General features: G+C 51.9%; 3 protein-coding genes across 6 annotated transcripts; 2 read left to right on the top strand and 1 right to left on the bottom strand.

The window, feature by feature from the left end:
- The first annotated feature begins 417 nt into the window (after nucleotides 1-417).
- On the top strand, nucleotides 418-7,065 carry EFNA1 (ephrin A1). 2 transcript variants are annotated; one of them, XM_045545260.1, is made up of 5 exons: nucleotides 418-1,011; nucleotides 4,188-4,483; nucleotides 5,694-5,759; nucleotides 5,922-5,972; nucleotides 6,147-7,065. In XM_045545260.1, the coding sequence occupies exons 1-5, from the start codon at nucleotides 920-922 to the stop codon at nucleotides 6,257-6,259; spliced, it is 618 nt and encodes a 205-aa protein (XP_045401216.1). In that variant the 5' UTR covers nucleotides 418-919; the 3' UTR covers nucleotides 6,260-7,065. The 2 variants fall into 2 exon arrangements, with proteins under 2 accessions (XP_045401216.1, XP_045401215.1); XM_045545259.1 differs by having other exon boundaries at nucleotides 430-1,011; nucleotides 5,694-5,972.
- A 969-nt stretch (nucleotides 7,066-8,034) lies between these two features.
- SLC50A1 (solute carrier family 50 member 1) lies at nucleotides 8,035-10,422 on the top strand. 3 transcript variants are annotated; one of them, XM_045545261.1, is made up of 6 exons: nucleotides 8,036-8,202; nucleotides 8,495-8,572; nucleotides 8,712-8,835; nucleotides 9,416-9,577; nucleotides 9,839-9,958; nucleotides 10,040-10,422. In XM_045545261.1, the coding sequence occupies exons 1-6, from the start codon at nucleotides 8,123-8,125 to the stop codon at nucleotides 10,139-10,141; spliced, it is 666 nt and encodes a 221-aa protein (XP_045401217.1). In that variant the 5' UTR covers nucleotides 8,036-8,122; the 3' UTR covers nucleotides 10,142-10,422. The 3 variants fall into 3 exon arrangements, with proteins under 3 accessions (XP_045401218.1, XP_045401219.1, XP_045401217.1); XM_045545262.1 differs by lacking the exon at nucleotides 9,839-9,958 and having other exon boundaries at nucleotides 8,035-8,202; XM_045545263.1 differs by lacking the exon at nucleotides 9,416-9,577 and having other exon boundaries at nucleotides 8,035-8,202.
- Nucleotides 10,423-10,836: 414 nt separating this feature from the next.
- Nucleotides 10,837-11,394, bottom strand: DPM3 (dolichyl-phosphate mannosyltransferase subunit 3, regulatory). Its single transcript, XM_045545265.1, has 2 exons — nucleotides 11,316-11,394; nucleotides 10,837-11,191 (listed from the first exon to the last, which is right to left on the bottom strand). Exon 2 carries the CDS (start codon nucleotides 11,184-11,186, stop codon nucleotides 10,908-10,910), a length of 279 nt encoding a protein of 92 aa, XP_045401221.1. The 5' UTR covers nucleotides 11,187-11,191; nucleotides 11,316-11,394; the 3' UTR covers nucleotides 10,837-10,907.
- Between the last annotated feature and the right edge of the window lie 9,297 nt (nucleotides 11,395-20,691).

Raw genomic sequence — 20,691 nt, forward strand, 5'->3', positions numbered from 1 at the left:
TTCATGCCTAGATTCTCACAGTCCATATTCAAGAGCCCGTTCGCACGGTACACACGTGTGTTGTTACACACACACAGGTCATTAGTGCTCTTTGGCGCATCTAGAAACAAGAACGGATCCCTAATGGGCCCAAAGGCCCTCCTGTCTCTCGTGCGCGCAGGCACTGATGGACAGAGGTGCCTCTAGCCCCAGCCGCACATGTTACACACTCGATCACACACAGCGTCGCACTTTATTCCCGGCATCTAGGCGATGACACAATCTCCTGAACAAAGACAACATTGACAAACCCAACAAAAACAACAGCCGCGCGTGTGTGTGTGGTGTGTGGGGAGGGGCAATCCAGCGCAGAGTCCGGGAAGGGGGTGGGGGAGGTGGAGAGTGTGGGAACGCGGGCGGCCGAGCACGGGAGTGCGAGGCTCGGGAGAGGTGCGGGACAGAACAACCACGCACCCTGCGAGATCCGCGCGCGGCGCAGCAAAGCCGGGTCTCGCGCCCGCGCGTCCGCAGACTCGCACGTGCGAGAAGGTTCCCTTCTCCCGCACGCGACTGCGCCCAGGGACACAAACCCACCACCCAGACGGGCCCACAGAGCTTCACGCAGACCGCAGGTGAGCAGCTTTGAGCAGATTTGTGCGGACAGAGGAGCGCGCGACGCTCTCTCTCACCCCGCGGGCCTCCTCGCCTCCCCGGCCCGCCCCTCCTCCACCTCCCCAGCCCCCAAGCCCCCGGGCAGCCGCGCGCCGGGTGGGGCGGGGACGGGGCGGGGTGTCGGGTGGCGCCGGCCCAAAAGGCGGAGTCGCTGGGCGAAGGGGCCAGAGCTGTGCGCGCAGCGCTGACTGAGCCGTGGAGAAAGCCAGCGGGAACCCAGACCCCCAGGAGTCCCTCATCCCCGCCCGGCCTGGCCAGGCCCCACGCTATGGAGTTCCTCTGGGCCCCTCTCTTGGGTCTCTGCTGCAGTCTGGCCGCTGCTGATCGCCACACCGTCTTCTGGAACAGTTCAAATCCCAAGTAAGCCCCAAGTCTCCCGCTGACAGCCTGGGCACCCGGCTGGCACTGCTCCCCCCCAGGATAACTGTCCTCACCAGCCTCTGACCTGAGCCGAGGGGAGGTGATCAGACGTGGGAGGAAGTCTGCAGATTTTCCTCCCCTCATTTCTGCCTCATATGTGGGGACACCCCACTCTAGGGCAGGAACCGGCTCGTGTCTACTTGCGCAGGCACTATTTCTGCTTTTCCCTTACTTCTCCTTGGCACCCCTGTTACTCTGAAGTGAAGGACCCAGTTCCTGCCCCAAGCGTAGACCATCCTCCCAGGCCGCCAGGGTTCTTGTTCTAGTACCATGAAAGTTTCTGTGTCCTTCCTCGTGTATCCCTTGGGCAAACCGCTCATACCGACAGATACCTGATATGACATCAAGAATGAGCATAGTGCTCAAGGTGACCCTGGAAGGACCCCTTGGGAAGGACTTGGGGTGCGGGTGTTAAACATTCATTCTGTACTTAAGGCAACCCTGGAAAACCCTCCACAAGGGGTCTTTTGGGGTGACATGAGGCACATGCTGTGCATGGGTGGGTTGAGGGAAACACCTGTTTTATGGGGTTCAAGGAGTAAAACTGAAGAGATTGATGGAGGGAAGTCATGGGAAAGCTTCAGAAGGAATGGAAGGGGTTAAAAGGTTACAGAGGACTCTGGGCAGGAAGGAGTTAACTTTTCCAGGGCAGGTTTAGGGCTGTGAGGCAAATGGTACTGGGAGGAAGACTCTGTCGGACCCTTTGTTCTTGCCCTTGAGTTTTCTGAAGTTATGGGAACAATATTTGCCGGGAAAACAGGGAGAGGGTTAGGGTGGAGCAGGGACAGGAGGACTGGGTCACAAAAAACATTTCTCAAAGCTTAGCCACCTTCAGCCCCAAGGAGCCTACCCCCCACTCCCCTTGAAAAATATTGTGCCAGCTTCCTCTGACCCTGTGGCATTGCCTAGTGGGGGGTCTGCTGTCTGTGGCTCGTTGGGGTGGGGCAGGGGACAGTTAGCTGCCAACCCCAGAGGGCAATGCCCTCCTGCCCGTGGGGCTCCAGGGCAGCCCAGCCAGCCCTCCCCTGCCCCACTCCTTGCTGCCTGTTCTTTGCCTCCTTGACCCAATCAATCTTGTCCCAGTAGTGGGAGAGAGCAAAGTCCCTGTTTATGCCCATGCCAGGTGTTGACTGAAGGAGGAGGAGGGGACAGGAAGCCATGAGTAGGGAGGGGGGGACCCTGGCCTTTTCCGTTCCCAAGCTCCCAGGTTTCCTCTCTTTCAGGAAGGAGCCTCTTCCTTGCCCCCCTCCCCGCCTTCCCTGACGCCGCTGCCCCCCTTTCCCAGATGGAGAGCAAGAGTCAATCGAGGGCTAAGTGGATCAGATTGTACCCCCAGGAGACGGGGGTGATGGGTGCCCCCAGTAAGCACAGCTTCTGCCCTGTCCTTCTGGCCACACACACCCTACTGTACCCAGTACTAAAGAGAAGCTAGTCAGCGTGGAGTCCATAAGCAGCCAAGCTGGGCCCAGCTTGGGGGCAAATATGAGGTGGCATTGAGCTAGGCGGGTGTGAGTCTGGCAGCATAGGTGACTCAGGACAGTGGGCACTGACCCTGGGATCTCCAGGCCCCAGGCGGGGGCAGTGTGGTGAGAAGGGTGGTGCCACTGTTGGGCACTGGCCTCCTTGTGCTATACGCTGTCATTGTCCTGTCCATTCAGACCTGCTAGCTCCCCTTGCCTAGAGGACAGTGCTGGGGCAAGTGGGCATTGTGCCATCCTGGGGTCCTGGGGGCAGTCCACACTTGACAAGGTAAATTTTCACAGGTTCTCATGAGTGCCAGGGCGGGTAGCAGAGGTGGATGAGGAATGAGTCAGTGCCCGTCACGGGAATGGGGGAAAGACGCCAGGCCCAGAGCTGAAATACCTGTTCTGAAATGGCTTCTATGTTTATCTCTCCAGAGAGGAATTTTAAAAGCCTCTCTCTGCTCCTCTCTCTCTTTCCCTCGGGGTGGAGGAGGGGCCCTGCAAGCCTAGCTTGAGTGCTGGGCTGTCGTGCTGCTGCAAAGCCTGCCGCTGAGGGGTCATGCTGACTGGGCAGTGGTGCCCACCTCAGAGTCCTCTTGGCCTAACTCCTCCCCCTGCCCCTGCCCCCACCCATGCCCAGGGCTTTGGTTTGAAGCAAGTTGGCAGCTCACTCTGCTGAGTCTCTAGCTGGCAGTGCTTGGGGGAATTCAGAGAAGCTGACCAGCTGGAGGTGGGGGGAGGCACTTTTCCCACTCCTGGGACCCCACCCAGACTGGAGCCAGGTGTCTGGAGCTGGTGGGGAGGGGTTGGTGGGCAGTCGGGCTGGAGCCTGTGGGGCCTGGGGAAAATGGACTGGGGGAGGGGGGCTGGCTGCCCCTAGGGAGGAGGGGAGAGGCAGCCTCAATCTGAGAACTCCACATTTCATCTGGGGGGAGGTGCAAGTGTAGCTTTTGGAGATAAAGGGACAGGGAGGTTTTGGGGTGCACTGAGAGAAGGGGACAAGACCAGGGCTTAAACCTGAGTAGCCAGAAAGGAAGATTTGAGGGGACTGAATGGATTGATAATGATTTAACTTAAAGGACTAGGGCCATTATCTGTGGGCCTGGGTATATGGGGGTTTGGGGAAATGCGAAGCTGGCAAATGTGAAGTATACTCAGTGGGTCAGGGGAAAAGTGAGAGGAATGAGAGAAGTAAAGACATAGATGTGTTGGGGGCCCAGGAATCCTGATTACAGGATGGCCCAGCAGGGTCTCAGATTGAGGTCTAATCACATTTAAAAGGAGCACCCGGTAGAATAGATTTGGGGAAATATTTATGGATAGAAGAAAATGATGAGTGAGCTAGAGATACAGGCAGGAGCCCATCCCTGGGTAATGATCAGGGGGATTGGAAAGTGCTGGTGCTCGGGTGTCTGAAAGACACTGAGTGGATGCTATTTGAAATAATAATAGGAGACAGTTGGGGGAGTGTTTGGAGATGGTGGAGAGATGTGTAAGAGATCAAGATCAGTACACATTGGGAGCTGAGATTTTGGAAAAATCTTCAGGGAGTCCAGTGTGAAATGTGAGGGGTCATGTGAACATGTGGAGGCTCAAGGCTCTGGCCTGGCTTCTGAATGTCCACCTGCTTCCTCCTCGTCCTCGGGCGCCCAGGTTCTGGAAAGAGGACTACACGGTACATGTGAGGCTGAATGACTACCTGGACATCATCTGTCCGCATTATGAGGATGACTCTGTGGCAGAGGCTGCCATGGAGCGGTACACACTGTACCTGGTGGAGCGTGAGGAGTACCAGCTATGCCAGCCCCAATCCAAGGACCAGGTCCGCTGGCAGTGCAACCAGCCCAATGCCAAACATGGCCCAGAGAAGCTGTCTGAGAAGTTCCAGCGCTTCACACCTTTCACCCTAGGCAAGGAGTTCAAAGAAGGCCACAGCTACTACTACATCTGTGAGTACCTGGGAGGCATGCACACAGGTGCCTATCCTGGGGGGTGCAGTGGCATGATGCCTATGCTTGGGTACATGCTTAATGGGAAGTCAAGCAGCAAGGGCCCCTTCCAACCCTGAATTCTGTTTCCGTTCATTCACATCACAAATGTGCAGTGAGCTTCTACTGTGTGGCAGGCACTCTGCTTGGCACTATGCGTACAGAGATAAATAAAACACTACAGAGCCCCTGTCCTCAAGGAAGCTGGGAAGAAATACGAATAGGTTAACAAACCATTAGAACAGTGTGATATGGCAAACATGAGCACAGGGGCCTTGGGAAAATGACCTGGGTACCTGCAAGGCTAGGGGACTCAGAGAAGGCTTGGCGGGGAAGATGACCCCAGAGCTTAGGAAAAACAGAGGAGTTGGCCATGCGTGAAGGTACATGTACAAAGGGAGCATGACATCCTCAGGGAACTTCCTGTGTTTCAGCCTGGCTGGAGTGAGAGGGACACAGAAAGTGGGGCAAGGTGAGCTTGGAGAGGTGGACACACAGATCATGGGGACCTAAAAAGTGCTAAGGAGTTTGAAGTTTACCCTAAGGGCAGTGGTGAGCCACTGGTGGATTTTAAAAGTTATAGGATCAGACCAGGGGTGGGGGTCTGGGATAAAAATATATATATATATATATCAGGCCAGGTACGGTGGCTCACGCCTGTAATCTCAACACTTTGGGAGGCCAAGGCAAGAGGATCACTTGAGCCCAGGAGTTCAACACCAGCCTAGGTGACATAGCGAGTCCCCAGCTCTACCAAAAAAAAAAATTAAATTAAAAAAAAGATCAACTTTGTATAGAATGGATCTAGGACTCACTCTGTCATTGGGGCCTAGGCAGGAGTAGTATAAAATGGGCCAGGTAAGGGGAACATATTGTGAAGACCTCACCCAACTTCAGGCTTGGAGGAGTGAAGGATGGAATGGGGGGAGGGGACACTGTCTATGTTCTTTTTACCACCAGTGCCAAAGATGAGGGTTATTCCAAAGAATGGAAGGTTGGGCTGAACATTGGGCAGGAAGTCGGCAAAAACTAAGGAGAGTGAGAATCAAGATTAGAGAGGAGAGGAATTAAAATTAGTAGGGAACCAAGAAAACAGGGCCAGAGGCACTTGGGCTTATATTTTATTCCAACAAAGGTTCTTTCCTTAACCCCCTGTGGGCTTATCTTGCAGCCAAACCCATCCATCACCAAGAAGACCAGTGTTTGAGGTTGAAGGTGACTGTCAATGGCAAAATCAGTGAGTGTCAGGGCCCTGTGGGCCTCCCTCCTGCATCTCTATGCTGGGCCTGGTCTAGTGATCTGGGATGGTATGGAAGTCCCACAGCCCAGCCCACTCAGCACTTGCACCCCTCTGCCTCCCTGGCACAATGCCTGACCTACTGTTACTCTTGTGTTTCAGCTCACAGTCCTCAGCCCCATGCCAATTCGCAGGAGAAGAGACTTGCAGCAGGTGGGTAGCTGCAGCAAATTGGGTCTGGGGCACAAGAAGGGGTCTGCTTGAGGAGGTTATGTACAGGAGGTGGCTCTTTTTCCAGGCAGGGGCTGGGGAAACCCTGTTGTGCGAAGGGCCAGTGCAAATAGTGGAGCCACTCACAATGGGGACCTTTGCCCTCTCACCTTGCAGATGACCCGGAGGTGCAGGTTCTACATAGCATCGGTTATAGTGCCGCCCCCCGCCTCTTCCCATTTGCCTGGGCTGTGCTGCTCCTGCCACTTCTGTTGCTGCAAACCCCATGAAAGTGTATACCACACCTGGCCTTAAGGATTGGAACTGGGCTGAGGGGACAGGAGCAGGCACCACACACGTGTCCTGGAGCCACTCCCAAAGCCCCAGCCCTGGGAACCACTCCCACCACATGCACAAGCTGTCACCCAGCAGCCTCAAAACGGGTCAGTATTAAGGATTTGAACCCAAAGGAGGTCAACCAGCCTGGCAGTGCCATCTCCACCTCCATCTCAAAGGGATGGAGAAAAAAAGTGGGGACAGTCTTTTCCCCACAATTCCTGCCTTTAAGACAAAGAAACAAGCTGTGCAGACATGGTCCCTTAAAAAAGGCACAGTGGGAGCCAAGCTGGAAGAGGCCTGGGGCCACATGGATGGACAGAGCTTGGAAAAGATGCCCCTCCGAGAGCGAGCCAGGATGTTCAGATGAACTGAGTGAAGGAAAAGCAAGAAAAGTTTCCTGCTCCGAGCCAGGTACAGGAGAGGTAGCATGCTTGGGCTGACCCAGCATCTCCTGGCAAGACTTCCATCTGTGGAGCTGCTGTAGAGAGGTTTGTACCCAGGCACTGCATTCTCCCCCATCCTGGGGCAGTGCTCCCCAGAGCTATGCCAGCAGGGGGGCTGTGCCAACCTGTTCTTAGAGTGTAGCTGTAAGGGCAGTGCCCATGTGTACAGTCTGCCTAGAGTGTAGCCTAAAGGGCAGGGCCCGTATGTACAGTGTCTGTATATAAACTTGCTGTGTGTCTGTGCTGATTTCTACAACTGGAGTTTTTTTTATACAATGTTCTTTGTCTCAAAATAAAGTGTTTGTTTTTTTGGACGTGCTTTTCTGCTACTCCATATTAATTTATGACCATTGAGTCCCTACTATGTGCTAGGCTCTGTGCTATGCCCATAGCAAGTGGGTTTGAATTTCTTTCTCTCTCCAAAGAATGCATGCCCCTCACCAGGCCCAAAGGGTGGGCTGTTTCTTCCCCTGAGGGTAGTCCGGGACAGGAGTGCTCCTACAGCAGTCTCTCGGGATCTAAGCTGCACTCCACTCTAGGAGATCTTCCTGTTCAATCTCTACCCACTCTCCCACCCACTCAGAGCTGGGCTTTGGCATATCATCCAGGTACTTACGCTGCTTGGGTGAGTCAGGGAAGCTGGGAACGCCAGCTGAGGCACGCGGCCCCGCCCCACAGCCCCATCAGCAGAGACGTGTGGGAGGTTGGGAGCAAGTGGGTTGGACTAAGGGGTCAGTGAGAGGCTTTAGTGGGTTGGCCAAGTCGTGTAAAGTTGGCCCTATGGCTCAAGAGGAAGGGCATCTGAGAAAGACTTGGTGATTTTGGCAATCCCTGTTATTTAGGGAACAGGATTCAGCAAACTCCGGGAAAAAACCTCCCAAACCCTGTGCAACTGAGGTTCTTATATGGCGCTCTGGATGGAAGGCGTGTTGAAGTCCAGTTGCGTCTAGCTTTTGTTTTGAGGTCTACGGCGTAGGTGCACCGGCCTGTAGGAACACAAGAGTTGAGGCTGGGGGCTAGATGATCCAAGGGTAGGCGGAGTGTGAGGAGCGGCGGGTGCCGGGGTCAAAGTCGGCCGAGCCCTAGGAAGGGGACCGACCAGGATCCGGAGGGCAAGGTCCGAACCAGTACCACTGGGAGCCGGCGGCGCGACAACCCGAACCGGGACAGCCCCGGGGGCACGCGGCGGGGCGGGGCCCGAGTTCCGGTTCGGCGTTCGAGGGGAGGGCCGGGTTTCGCTTCGGTTTCCGGAGGGACGGCCCGAGCGCGCGGGGGCGGAGCCGCGTGCGCGCGGGGCGGGGCTCCGGCGTCCCGGGTCCGGGCCAGACGGCTGGCGCGGGGCGCTGGGCGCGGGATCCGACTCTGGGCGTGATGGAGACGGGTGGTGTGTTCGACTCGCTCCTATCCGGAGTTTGCGTGGTCTTCACCCTCGGCATGTTCTCCACCGGCCTGTGAGAGCGCGGCCGGGCTGGGCTGGGGCAGGACCGGGAAGTCAGGAAAAGAGAAAGGGGTTTAGAGACGTGGCCACAGCACCGGGCTGCGTCCGGAACCTGGGGTCAAAGTGGAATCGCGTCGAGGGGACCGGGGTACAAGGTCGAGGCTGATCATTCAGCCTGAGGCAGAAGGCAGGGGGGCTGGGGGAGGGTCTGCGGTTGTCTGGGGAGGATGACAGGCATCGGGAATCTCCCCCAGCACCCTGGTTCTCCCTGCCCACCCTTCATCCCTCTCGGGGCCCCATTACAGCACGGACCTCAGGCATATGCGAATGACCCGGAGCGTGGACAGCGTCCAGTTCCTGCCCTTTCTCACCACGGAAGTCAAGTGAGAGGGGCGACGGCTGCGGCGGGAAAGGCTGTCTGAGGGAGGTGGGCGGAGGGGTAGGAGAAGCGTGAAAGAGACCCCTTGGGTCCCCCTCCCACGCTGAACCCCGCGGGCCATGTCCCTCCCCTCCACCCTGCAGCAACCTGGGCTGGCTGAGTTATGGGGCCTTGAAGGGAGATGGGACCCTCATCGTCGTCAACGCAGTGGGTGCTGTGCTTCAGACCCTGTATATCTCTGTGTATCTGCACTACTGCCCTCGAAAGGTAGAGGCCCTCCCTTGGACCCACTTCTCTGCTGCATGCCCTGCCTTGGGCAAACACTACTTCTTGGAAGACTATAACAGGCTGGCACTGACACCCTTTCCTGGAAGGCCCCTCCAGCCTTGCAGTTCTTCCTCCATGAAGCCAGCCTTCAGGCAAGGCTGGTAGCTCTACCTAGCCTGAGATGCTCGTGCTGCCCTGAACTTCTGCCCAACAAGCTGAGGAGAAAGGGCTTTGTCTTTGGTATCTCTTTCAGAGCCAGGGCCAGTGGGTGAGAATGAGATGATTAGCTCTGCCTCCCCACTGAATCACACAAGCACTTATTAAGCTCCTATTGTTTGTTTGTGCCAAGCTCACAGAAAGAAAGATAGCTTTCCCTCCCCTGGAGGCCTCCAGTGTTCTGGGTGTATAAGACTTCCCATCACTGGTTAGAAAGGGGCTGTGACAAGTGCAATACTGGAGGCTTAAACAAAGGTTAGCTTCCCCATCTGAAGCATGGGAGAGGGCAGGATGAATTAATTGTAGCAGGGAAGTCAGAGTGCTCCTGGCACATCTGGAAGTAAGGCTGCTCTCTCCCCTGCAGCGTGCTGTGCTGCTACAGACTGCAACCCTGCTAGGGGTCCTTCTCCTGGGTTATGGCTACTTTGGGCTCCTGGTGCCCGACCCTGAGGCCCGGCTTCAGCAGCTGGGCCTCTTCTGCAGTGTCTTCACCATCAGCATGTACCTCTCACCACTGGCTGACCTGGTGAGTGGGGGTGTCCAGGGAGGTAGGGTAGATAAGAAGGGCCAGCTGTCATAGCCAAAGACAAGCTTATACTCTAGAGGAAGGGGAGACCCAAATCCTGGAAGGAGACAAGGCAGTAGAAGTGGGTGAGTGGGAGGCATGAAAGAAGGGTTGAGTGACAGATCAGGGAGGGTGTTTGACCTTTTTCCTAAGGAAGTTTTTAGGCAAGTGAAAGCTTTACTATGTGACTGGGCCAGGAGTGTCTTTCATTCTTTCCCACAGGCCAAGGTCATTCAGACTAAATCAACACAATGTCTCTCCTTCTCACTCACCATTGCTACCCTTCTTACCTCTGCCTCCTGGTCCCTCTATGGGTTTCGACTCAGAGATCCCTACATCATGGTAAGCAGAATAGGGATAGGGTCACAGGTATGCAAGGTGGAAAACTCGTTTCTCTCCTCATAGCAGTCCTTGTGATTTCAGGTGCCCAACCTTCCAGGAATCTTCACCAGCTTTATCCGCCTCTGGCTTTTCTGGAAGTACCCCCAGGAACAAGACAGGAACTACCGGCTCCTGCAAACCTGAGACAGCCCACCTGACCACTGGACACCTTAATACCAATTTGATACCAAAGAGCTCCTTGTTTCAGCGGGTCCTGCTGACCGACTCCCCAGGTGCAGTGGGTTGTGGGAATAAAAGACAACTTTGAGAATAGAGGGACCAAAGAAAGCAGCTTTACTTAGATGATCTGTGGGACCTAGGAGATTAAATCACTTTTATTTTTCAGAGAGATTATTTTTTTTTAAATTTGAGGTTGGGGTGACAGCTTTAGAATATGCCTTAAAATAAAGTGTTCCCCACCCCTGCCCATCGTGGTTCACTCTCTATTCGTGATTTTCAACCTGCCTGGTTTGGTCAAGGGCAGATCCAGTTATTCTCAAGCTGGTAGGGCTGGCTCAGAAAAGGCGTCAGAAAGAACCAAGAGGTGGGAAAGACTCAGGAAGGTCTTAAAAAGAACAGAGCTTAGATGTTATGAAGATTGGAAGTCAGGCTTCAAGTACTTCTTACAGGGTTAAAAGGACCAGGAAAGCGAAATGGCATTTCCATCCTGAGAGAGCTTGAGAAGCAGTCTTTGCCTCCTTTGGAGGAAAACATGGGGAAGACCAATAAGATGCAAAAATAAAGGCAGAGATGGCCTCAGGAAGGTGGGTCTTCCACCTCTCTTCTGGATCGTGCACAGAATCCCCAATTCCTACTCTCCTTACTCAAACTAAACAGAGTTAGAAAATAAACTTGCTCTTTAATGGAGAATAGGAAGGAGGGTTGTCCAGGCAGGAATGGGGTTAGGGTGTCAGAAGCGCAGTCCTTTGCGGGCTAAGTCGGCTCGGGCCTCCTGGATCTGGTTCTGCAGCTCGCGTGCGGCGTCCTCACAGTCATGAAAAGTGGCCACGCGATAGCCTACAGTGCCCAGGGCATAGCAGCCAGCGGACACCAGCAAGTAGGCGGGCAGTGGCCACAGGACCTCCTGGCAGGACGAGGGCAGTTCCAGGCCCAGGGCTCCCATTGTCAGTGCCGCCCAGGTGGAGCCCAGGACCGCCAGTCCCCAAAGCCACTGCGCTAATTTCGTCATGGCCACTACAGAAAGAGAAAGCAAAGCTCAGAGTCCTTTCCACCTCGCTACCCGCTCTACATTTGAGACCCATTCCGCGTTGCCCTAGTCCTCCTCGCCCGCTCCCTACAGCCCTCAACATACACTTACCTCTTTGCCCCGCGACTCCCCTTCCCGGCGCGGCCCGGCGTCAGCGTCCGGAAGTCCTGCCTGGCTCCCGCTCCGCCTCCGCGCGGCCTTCTGGGAGTTGTAGTTCATATGGCGGCCGCCGTCCTGGTCTGGGTGGTACTCAGCCCCCTGTGCTCGGCAAACTGCCGGCTGGGTGTGGAGGGCCCTCGACGCTGCTTCCCCACCTCGGGCCCCAGCTCCAAGCTGGCGTGGGGCTTGTAGAAAGCCTGAGGAGACACCCTTAAACGTTGCAACAAGGTGGGAATGTCATGTGGTTCCCCTTCAACTCTGTTCTCCAGCGCAGAAATTCTATTCATTCATTCTGTCAGTCACTCATTCACTCTTTGGAACATCTTTCTTTCTTTCCTTCCTTCCTTCCTTCCTTTCCTTTCTTTCTCTTTCCTTTTCCTTTTCTTCTTTCTTCCTGCCTTCCTTCCTTCCTCCCTCTTTCTTCCTTCCTTCCTTCCTTCCTTCCTTCCTTCCTTCCTTTTCTTTCCTTCTTTCTTTCCTTCCTTTCTTTCTTTTCTTTCTTTCCTTTTCTTTCTTTCTTCTCTTTCTCTCTCTCCCCCTCCCTCCCTTCCTTCCTTCCCTTCTTTCCTTTCTTTCTCTTTTCTTTTCTTTTCTTCTTTCTTCCTGCCTTCCTTCCTTCCTTCCTCTTCCTTCCTTCCTTCCTTTCTTTCTTTTCTTTCTTTCCGTCCTTTCTTGACGGGGTCTTGCTATATTATTGCCCAGGCTGGACTGAACATGTTTTGATACCTCGATAGACTGGAGAGATACAGAGATGCCAAAAGACCCGACGCCTTTTGGGGTGAAGGGGACAAACAGAAGTCAAGGAAGCAGTTGCATTGACAACTTAACCATGAATCCTTGAGATTAATGTTAGAACAGAGGTAGTTGTGTTTTTCAAAAGAAACGCAGAGGTGCAAACAATATACCTTGGAGCTACAGAAAGTGGGGCTCCAGGATGATGTCCTTTTAAAAATGTGCCAGATCAGAGGAATTACCTGATGCATTTAAAACATTAAGAGAAGGTATATAATTCTTTCAAAAAGTTTTGGGGATGAATTCATGATTAATATATATAATAGAAAACCAAGTGAAAGAAAAGGTTAGGCAATTATCAACTTAAAATAAAACAGTTATAAAAGAAAGGAAAGAAAATTAATAAAATCCTGTCTGATAAAGACCACATCTGTAGTTGGACAGAGTTAGGTTTATTAACTTGCTGGGAGAGAGAGCACACACCAGAGAAACTGTGGGGCAACTCATAACAAAGAAACAGAGTCATTACAGAATATGGGAAAAGGTTGACTTTAGGTAAAATATATATATTTTTTAAATTTCTTTATTTTTATTTTGAGATGAAGTCTTGCTATATTGCCTAGGCTCGACTCAAACTCCTGGGCTCAAGCTCTCTTCCTGCCTCAGCCTCCCAGATAGCTGGGGCTAAGTAGCCACTCCTGGGTAGGTAAAATTTAAATGAAGCAGTGTTTTGGGTAAAAGTGACTATAACAAAGGGATCAATGAGAAGTCTGGGCTGAGAAGTAGACTGAGGGTCCACTTGCAAACTGTAGAGTTAAGATAAATGTAAGATGTTCAGGCTGCACTGAACATTTTTTGATTGCCACAATAGACTTCGGAGATACAGAGATGCTAAGAGACTCAACCCCTCTTGGGGTGGAGGCAGAAAGCAGGAATCAGGAAAGCAGCTGCACTGTCAACCATTGTCTGAAACTTTGCACCTGGCTTGGAAATCAGAGCTACTTCTCTGTGTTAAAGTAATCCACATGACTCAGACCTCCAGGCAAGGTGGGATGCTCCCTTCTCACTGACTGATTTCAGAGAGCAAAGTTTGTGACTGTCTATGATTTTAGAAAACTAAGTTTCTCAACTCTATGTCCTTGATGTTAACAAAAGCAGTTTTTACAGATTCACAGTCTTAGTACAAACACAAATGGCTCAACTGTGAAGAATATTTTCACAGCCATAATGTAAACAACTAAGTATTGATTTAACTATTAATATTAATAAATATTGGGATATAGTTAAATAGAGAGGAGGGAAGTATATTAGGAGAGTTGATATTAGAGAGAATAAAATCCTCAACTTCTATAGTAGGGAATCAATTAGTTATATCTAAAATAGAAAAAAAAAGAAATAATAATATAAGTATGTTATTTAGAAATACAGAGGCAAGTACCAGAAGCAGCAGCCTAGCAACTTGAGAGTGGTTGTATGGAGGAGTACATATGTAGGGGTAGAAGAGTACCAGGAGACAGTTATTTTTCATTAAAAGCTCTGTAGAACTAGTTGGATTTTAAAACTATACAAATTCCTTTGTTAAAATAAAAATTAAGGCAAATGGAAACATTTTAGAAGCCTGCTATATGAGCTTCAAAGCCCTAACACTAGCTGTATCCCCCCACCCCCATCCCACCAAATCCTACTGGTTGCTCACTGGTCACAATGACTTTCAAATATTGGCACACTTCAGGGGCTGGACATCAGCTTTGCAGATCCATGAATTCTATTTTACTCACACACAGTAGACTTGGCCCTGAAAGACTGCCACTCCCCAGAATATTTTTTGGGGGGGAAAGATAATGAGGAGGGGCTTTCCCTAGCACACATAAAGATAGATGATAAATTATAAAGTTATGATAATCATCAGCAGAAGAGTAAACATTCTTTAAAGAGCTATTATGTGTCCTACCCTGTGTGACACGGTCATGTTTAATTTTCACAACACACTGCAGTAGGTACTTTTATATCCCCATGTCTGAATGAAGAAATCAAGACACAGAGAGGGTAAAAGGTAAGTAACTTGCCTGAGGTTATGCAGATAGTAAGTATCAGGGCTGTGCCATCAGACTCCAAACTATGTTCTTAGCAATTTCCTTCTACTGTGTGGCTGGTACAGGAATGGGTAGGTAGGGTCAGCATAACAGCTGACATTCATTGATTGATTACTATGTGTCAGGCACTGGGGTGAGTGCCTTTTGGGCATTATCTCAGTCAATCTTCACAGTAACCATATGAAATACATACTACTATCTCCATTTCAAAAGAGAGGAAACTGAGGCATAACCTAGACAATCTTCTTCCAGAGCCTGCACACTTTATCACAACAATATAGCACCTCCTTCCCTAGATCAATGGAACAGAATAAAAAGTGCATAGGTCAAGCATGTGTACCAATTTAGCATATGATAGAGGTGGCACCTCAAATGAGTGAGGAATGATGGATTGTTTGAATAGCACTTGCAACTAGCTTACCATTTGAAAAAATTAAGTTAGACTTCAACCTCACACATTATATTATTATACCAATTTGCAGATTCACAGTCTTAGTACAGAGCATTAAAAAAAATTAATGTAGAAAGTGAAACCCTAAGTATGCTTTAAGAAAATGTGGTGCAAATTTCTCTAATGCTCAGCTCAAGCATCATGTCCTCTAGGCAGCTTTCCTGGGCCTTGATCCTGTCTTGCAGAGTTGGCCACTATCTCCCTCCTCTGTGCTCCCACTGACTCTCTTTTGCAGAAGGCAATAACCATGTTGAGCTGCAGGGTTTTGTTTCCCTGCTTGTCCTGACCAGGGCCATTGTTAACTCCGGGATCAAGCACAGTGTGAGAAATCCAGCAGGGTTTCTATAAATGTAAGATGAGTGAGGGACAGTTTAGCATCAGATGGTCTCCCGAAAAACTAACCCAGCTTTCCTGGTCCCAGGAAATATAACTACTCCAAAGACTCCAGCCTGCCAGACGCAGGATATTTGGCCTGGTATAGCACTAGACAAAAGACAGCAGATTCTCGTGGTCGAACTTCTTTCTCTTCAGTCTTTTTGCAGACTCTTTTGCTGCCGCAGCAGGATGAAGTACATGTGATTACAGCAGGGCATGAGAGGCAGTGCAGCTTGGGAGCTAAAAATTTGGGCTTTTAGAGCCCAGTTGTCCTGGGGTTGACTCCTGGCTTTGGCTTCTTCCTTTATTTAGCTATGTGACCTTGGGCAAGTAATTTAACCTCTCTGAGCCTCAGTTTTCTTGGCTGTACAATGGAACCAATAATTGATCCTCCTCCAGAGTGTTGCTCTCAAAATTAAAGGAGATAATGTAGGTAGGGTGCTTAAAACAATGTATGACATTTGGGAGGTATGCGATCCATGGTAGTTACTCTTGTTGTTATGAATAGCTGTCATTAGTTACATCTCAGAGCTGAGGACACTCCTTAGTCCCTGCGGTTCCCCCCACCCCACCATCATTGACCATCTCCTGAGGTAGGTTACTTCTGCAGATGGCTAAGCTCATGTTTCTTAGGGTTTTCTCCTTTTGCTAGGTTTGGCTTCAGAGGGAGACAAATTCCAAATCTGAGAACTCCTTAATCTAGTGTACTGAAGGTGGAGCAATATGCAAAATTAAGTAGAACATAGAGAAGCAGAGGATTGACTATCTGGGGGGAAGGCCTCATAGAGGCCCAGAAGCCTGAGTTGATACTGGAAAGATGAGTAAGAGTTGTTCAGGTGGGAGGAGGGGGGATCCAAGGCCGAGGGAGCAGCCTAAACAAAGGCATGGAGGCATGAAAGTTCATGGTGAGTAATCCTTCCTGGCTGTCTCTGGGACAAAGAATGCTTCATGGCGGGAGTGGTGGGGATGAGGCTGGAAAAGCTGGCCAGGGTCAGGTGATTAAAGACCCCTTAAAAGTATTTGTGTTAGGGGGGTTGGTCCCTAGGTCAGTGGTTCCCACCCCTTGCAGGGGTGAGAGACCCCCATGTGCACCTGTACATGTCACGTCAGGTAGTAGGGGTTTCTGGGTGCCCACAGGTGCCAAGGTGATTACTGGGTCCTTGGAGAGGGTTCCAGGTAGTCAGGTTGTGTTGACTTCATCCCTGCCCTCAGGGCACCCACAGTTCCATAGGGGCATCAGGACAGACACACATGTAATCAACAAAAACACATACTTACAAAATTATAGACAGGCTTTAAAAGGAAATGGTGGGTCAGGAATTGTGCTGCTAATTGGAGAAGGGGCTGCGGTGAGTCAGAGTTTCCTAAGGAAGGTATCCCAGGGAAGACCAAGAGGGACCCAGGAACAATCCTGGGCAGCTGAGAGGAACATCTGCCTCATTCTGGAGATTCAGCAATTTGGAGTCGATGCAGGGTAGAAGCTGAGTTTCAATAAGCAGCTCAAAGTGTAACAGCGGTGTGCTGCTAATGAGGTTCTTGGTTCTTCTTTTTTTAATAAACACTTATTGAACACCTGCTATGTGCTAAGCAACATTCCAGGGAACAAAACAACAAATTCTCTGCCTTCGATGAAGCTTTTATTCTAGTGGAGGGAGACAAACAAGACACAAATAAATACTTAATATATCAAGTAGTGAGAAGTATTATGAAGAAAAGCATAGAAGATAAGGGGCTAGAGAGCGATGGGGTATACTATGTATGTCATACAGCAGGTCAGAAAGGCCTCTCTGAGAAGGAGACATTTGTATGGAGACCTGAACGGTGTGGAGGAGGGAGAAATGTAGGTAGGTATCTGCTGAGGAGCATTCCAGGTGTGGGAACAGCAAGTGTAAAGGCCGAGAGGCAGAAGCATACCTGGCACAGGGGACACACAGAGGCCGGGGGTGGGATGGACTGAATGAGTGTGGAGAAGAGAACAAGGAAATGAGGTCAGAGGGGTGGCAGGGACCAGACGGTGTGGCGCAACCATGCGTTGTAGCCATGTTGGTTAAGCAATATGGCGGATCTGAATTTGAACTCCAGCTCTGCCTTCATTTGTCAATGCGAATAATCTTGAACAGATTATTTTAACCTTTCTTTCATTTTACCCCATTTTACTAAAACAGGGTGTATTAGCGTTCTCCAGAGGAACAGAACCAATAGTGTGTGTGTTCCTCTACATGTAGGATCCTAGCACTGCCCCCTGAGGAACTCTCTCCCTTCTCTTTATTATACATATAGTAACTTTGTGTTAAAAAATGTTAGTTTGTCAACTACAAACATGCCTATTTTTCTTCATTTTAAAGTGTATCTGGACCCTCAACAGACAGGAGGGACCTTGGCCTCTCTCCATCTTTTAGAGAATCTGTCTCCAAGGGAGCAGTTGCTGAGTGAGAACTGTGGGCCCAGGAGCTCCCCACCCTGCCCCAGGCCCACCACAGAGGCTGCAGCGGGAACAGCTGGTTTTTCAAACGCAGGGGAATGCTCTAAACTCCAATTCCGATCAGTGGTCAGGCCTACAAGGGTTCACACCTGACCCTTTGCTGCAAGTGATTGGGGTGCCTAACTCCAGGGCCAACTGGGAACTTCTCTGCCTCTTCAGGAACTCAACAGAATAGCATCTACAGTGCAACCTCTGTGTGGCCAGCTGGCTCTCAGCCCTGGGAGGGGTGGGGGTGGAATTTGGGAACCTGATCCTGGTGTTATCCCCTGAGGAACTTCCAGTGTGCTGGGCGGAAGGCGAAGAAATGTACCTAAAGTGGAGCAATTAAGTGCCCCCAGCAGTGTCTGTACTAGGGTGCCAACCATTGTTTGCTTAGGAGGCAGAAGTTAGTGACCCTAAGTCAAGGAGTGTGCGCAGGGCAGGCCAGCCCAGGAGGGCCCCAAGGGCAGGGCCTCCCGGCTTCCCATTCTTTCGTGGTTCCCACAGAGCCCAGGCCCCGCTCTGCTCACAATGAGCTTCAATGCTTGCTTTTGATGGAACCTTTCCCCTTTGTATCTGTCTCTGTGTCTCTCAGCATCTCTGTCTCTATGGGTCTCTGGCTCTCTCTTGTTTCCCAACATCCTTCCCGAGCCCCTGGGGAGCAAAGCTGGGGGGGTGGGGCAGGCAGTGGGGCAGGCAGTGGGAACGGGACAGCGTCCTGTTCTCACCAAGGACAATAAGGGCCGGAAAGGGCTGGAGCCAAGGCCTGGCGCGGACTCCCCCTCCCTGCCTGCCCCAGGCGCCCCCAGCCCCCGCCCTGACCCACTGGCATGCCCTAAATGCCATTTGTCCCTCATGCTAGTGCCAGTCCGAGGGGAGTCCAGCTTCTGCCTGGGTTAGGGAGCCTGCTTGCCCTTGGTCTCACCTTCCCACTGCCCTCTCCTCCAGTGGCATCACCTTCTGCCTTAAAGAGCTTCTGCACTCTTGTCCACAGCCCCCTCCCCCTGTATTATTTACTCCTGTTTCCGGACCTGGTGGCGGGTGCCGGCGGGTGTCAGGGCCACGTGTGAGGGAGCAGGAGGAAACATCTGGCTTCCCTCTGTCCTCCAGGGGTGGAGACGCCCCTCTCTCCCCCAGGCCTATAGCCTCCGTGGTGGAGCAGAGCCCCAGGGGTCTAAGAGCCAAGAGGTTAGCACCTTTGCCCTTCTCATCCACAGGTCTCCGGGAGCTCATGCCCCCTTACTTAATGATGGTGATTAGGTGGCTGTGATACCCCTGCCAGGGTTAATTGGCAGGTCAGGTGCAGGCAGCCTGCAACTAAGCACTCAGAGATAGGCTGGGTGGAGAGCAGAGGTTGTCGCCAACCTGCCTTGTAAATGCACCTATTCCCTGAGGAAGGGGTCATTATTCCCAGCCCACTTGCTGCCCCTGGTGCCGATGCAGTGGGTGGCAGCAAGTGCCCAGATATCTTGGCACTACCCTGGCACCTGCTGTCCAGCTTCTCCCCACCCTCCCCTAGCCAAAGAGGTGATATTCGCTGCCTGGCCCCACCCAAGCCAGCTCTCCCCGTGGAAGGCATGGTGCACTCAGCTGGCCAGATCCCCAGGATCCCCAGGCTGTGTCTGGGGTCACCTCCACTGGGACCTGGCCCTGGGCCCATTGCTCCCACTCCAGGTTAGGAGAAAGTCAAGGTTTGACAGTGAGACCTAGAACCAAACCAGCCTGCCTGTAGGTCTGGGGCCTGTTTTGGACAACCTCCCCTTCCTCTCCCAGAGGGGCCCACATATCACAACGCCCCTCACCACCACCACCACCCCCCTCACCCATCACTGGGTGAATTGGAGCCTAGAACTGCCATTCTCTCTGGGAGCCTCCGATCTCCACTGAACTCTGTCTTAACTCCCAGCCTAGAGGGAGAAGACAAGGCTTGCTTCATGCTTCAGTCCTCCCAACTGGACCAGTCTTTCGGGTCCTCCAAGGTTGGCTTCCACACACAGACCCAGCTACAACCCTCCCCAGCGCTCAGAGCCGGCTTGCAAGGGAGTGTTGCTGTATCTCCAGGAGAAAAACGTGAGCTCATAGCGCCCTCTGCAGGCATCCTGGACAAACTGCCTAGCCCTCCCTTAGCCAGGTTATAGAAAGGCAAAGGGTCTGGGGTTCTGGCCAAAGATGGAGTGGGGTGGGGTGGCCTCTAATCCTTGACCAGAACTCCCCTGACTCACTTCTTCAGCTCCATTAGGCCTTATTCCCTAACTTAGGCATGTCCTATGTACAGGATTTTGTTCTGGAAGGGCAGGTTTTCATTCAACCAACCCACCAGTCTTTACTGTCCCTTATCAGGCACTGTGGAAAATACAAAGCTGGGCCGGGTATGGTGTTTCAGGTCTGTAATCCCAGTGCTTTGGGAGACCAAGGCAGGAGGATCACTTGAGGCCAGGAGTTTGAAAAGAGCCTGGGTAACATAGTGAGACGTCGTCTCTACAAAACATTTAAAAAATACCCAAGCATGGTGGCATGTGACTGTTAGTCCCAGCTACTTAGGGACACTGAGATGGGAGGATCCCAAGCCCAGGAGTTTGAGGCTGCAGTGAGGTATGATCACACCACTGCACTCCAGCCTAGGTGACAGAACGAGACCCTGTCTCAAAAAAGAAAACGAAAGAAAATACAAAGCTGACCAAGAAGCAGTGTACACCGCAAAGCCCACACCATCCAGTAGGAGGGGGCCTAGGTGCCCCCAAAGGACAGGCACTCTGCACATAGTTGCTCCTCATGACAGAGCACAGATAGGACAGGACCTGAGCAGCTACCTGCCTCATTTCCATCAAGGCTGGCTGAGAAGATGGTGTCCCTGCTCCTTTTTATAACATTTCATATACTTTGCTAAAACTTAGGTAGTTCTTAGTGTCTTGGCTATGATAGGAGAAAAAATGAAGGTACCAGAACTGAGAGGTTAGGGGCAGTGACCAACCCGGGGAGGCATTCTAAACACAGGCCTGTTTGTGCTGCAGTAGAATAGATGAGGCCAGAAGGGCAACATCAGTAGGAAATTCCCACTTGCAGCAGAAGGGGCAGAGGGCTCATGTGCCCAGGGTGGGCAGCTGGGGTAGCAAAGTCCCTGTAAGGAACGCCATAGAACAGTGTAGGGGTCAGGGGCCTTCCCTGCCCTTACTTTTCTGTTCTAAGATCCCATCCAGTTCTGACAGGCAGGCCTTC

This window comes from Lemur catta, chromosome 3 (assembly GCF_020740605.2).
Source record: "Lemur catta isolate mLemCat1 chromosome 3, mLemCat1.pri, whole genome shotgun sequence".
NCBI classification, from domain to species: domain Eukaryota; kingdom Metazoa; phylum Chordata; class Mammalia; order Primates; family Lemuridae; genus Lemur; species Lemur catta.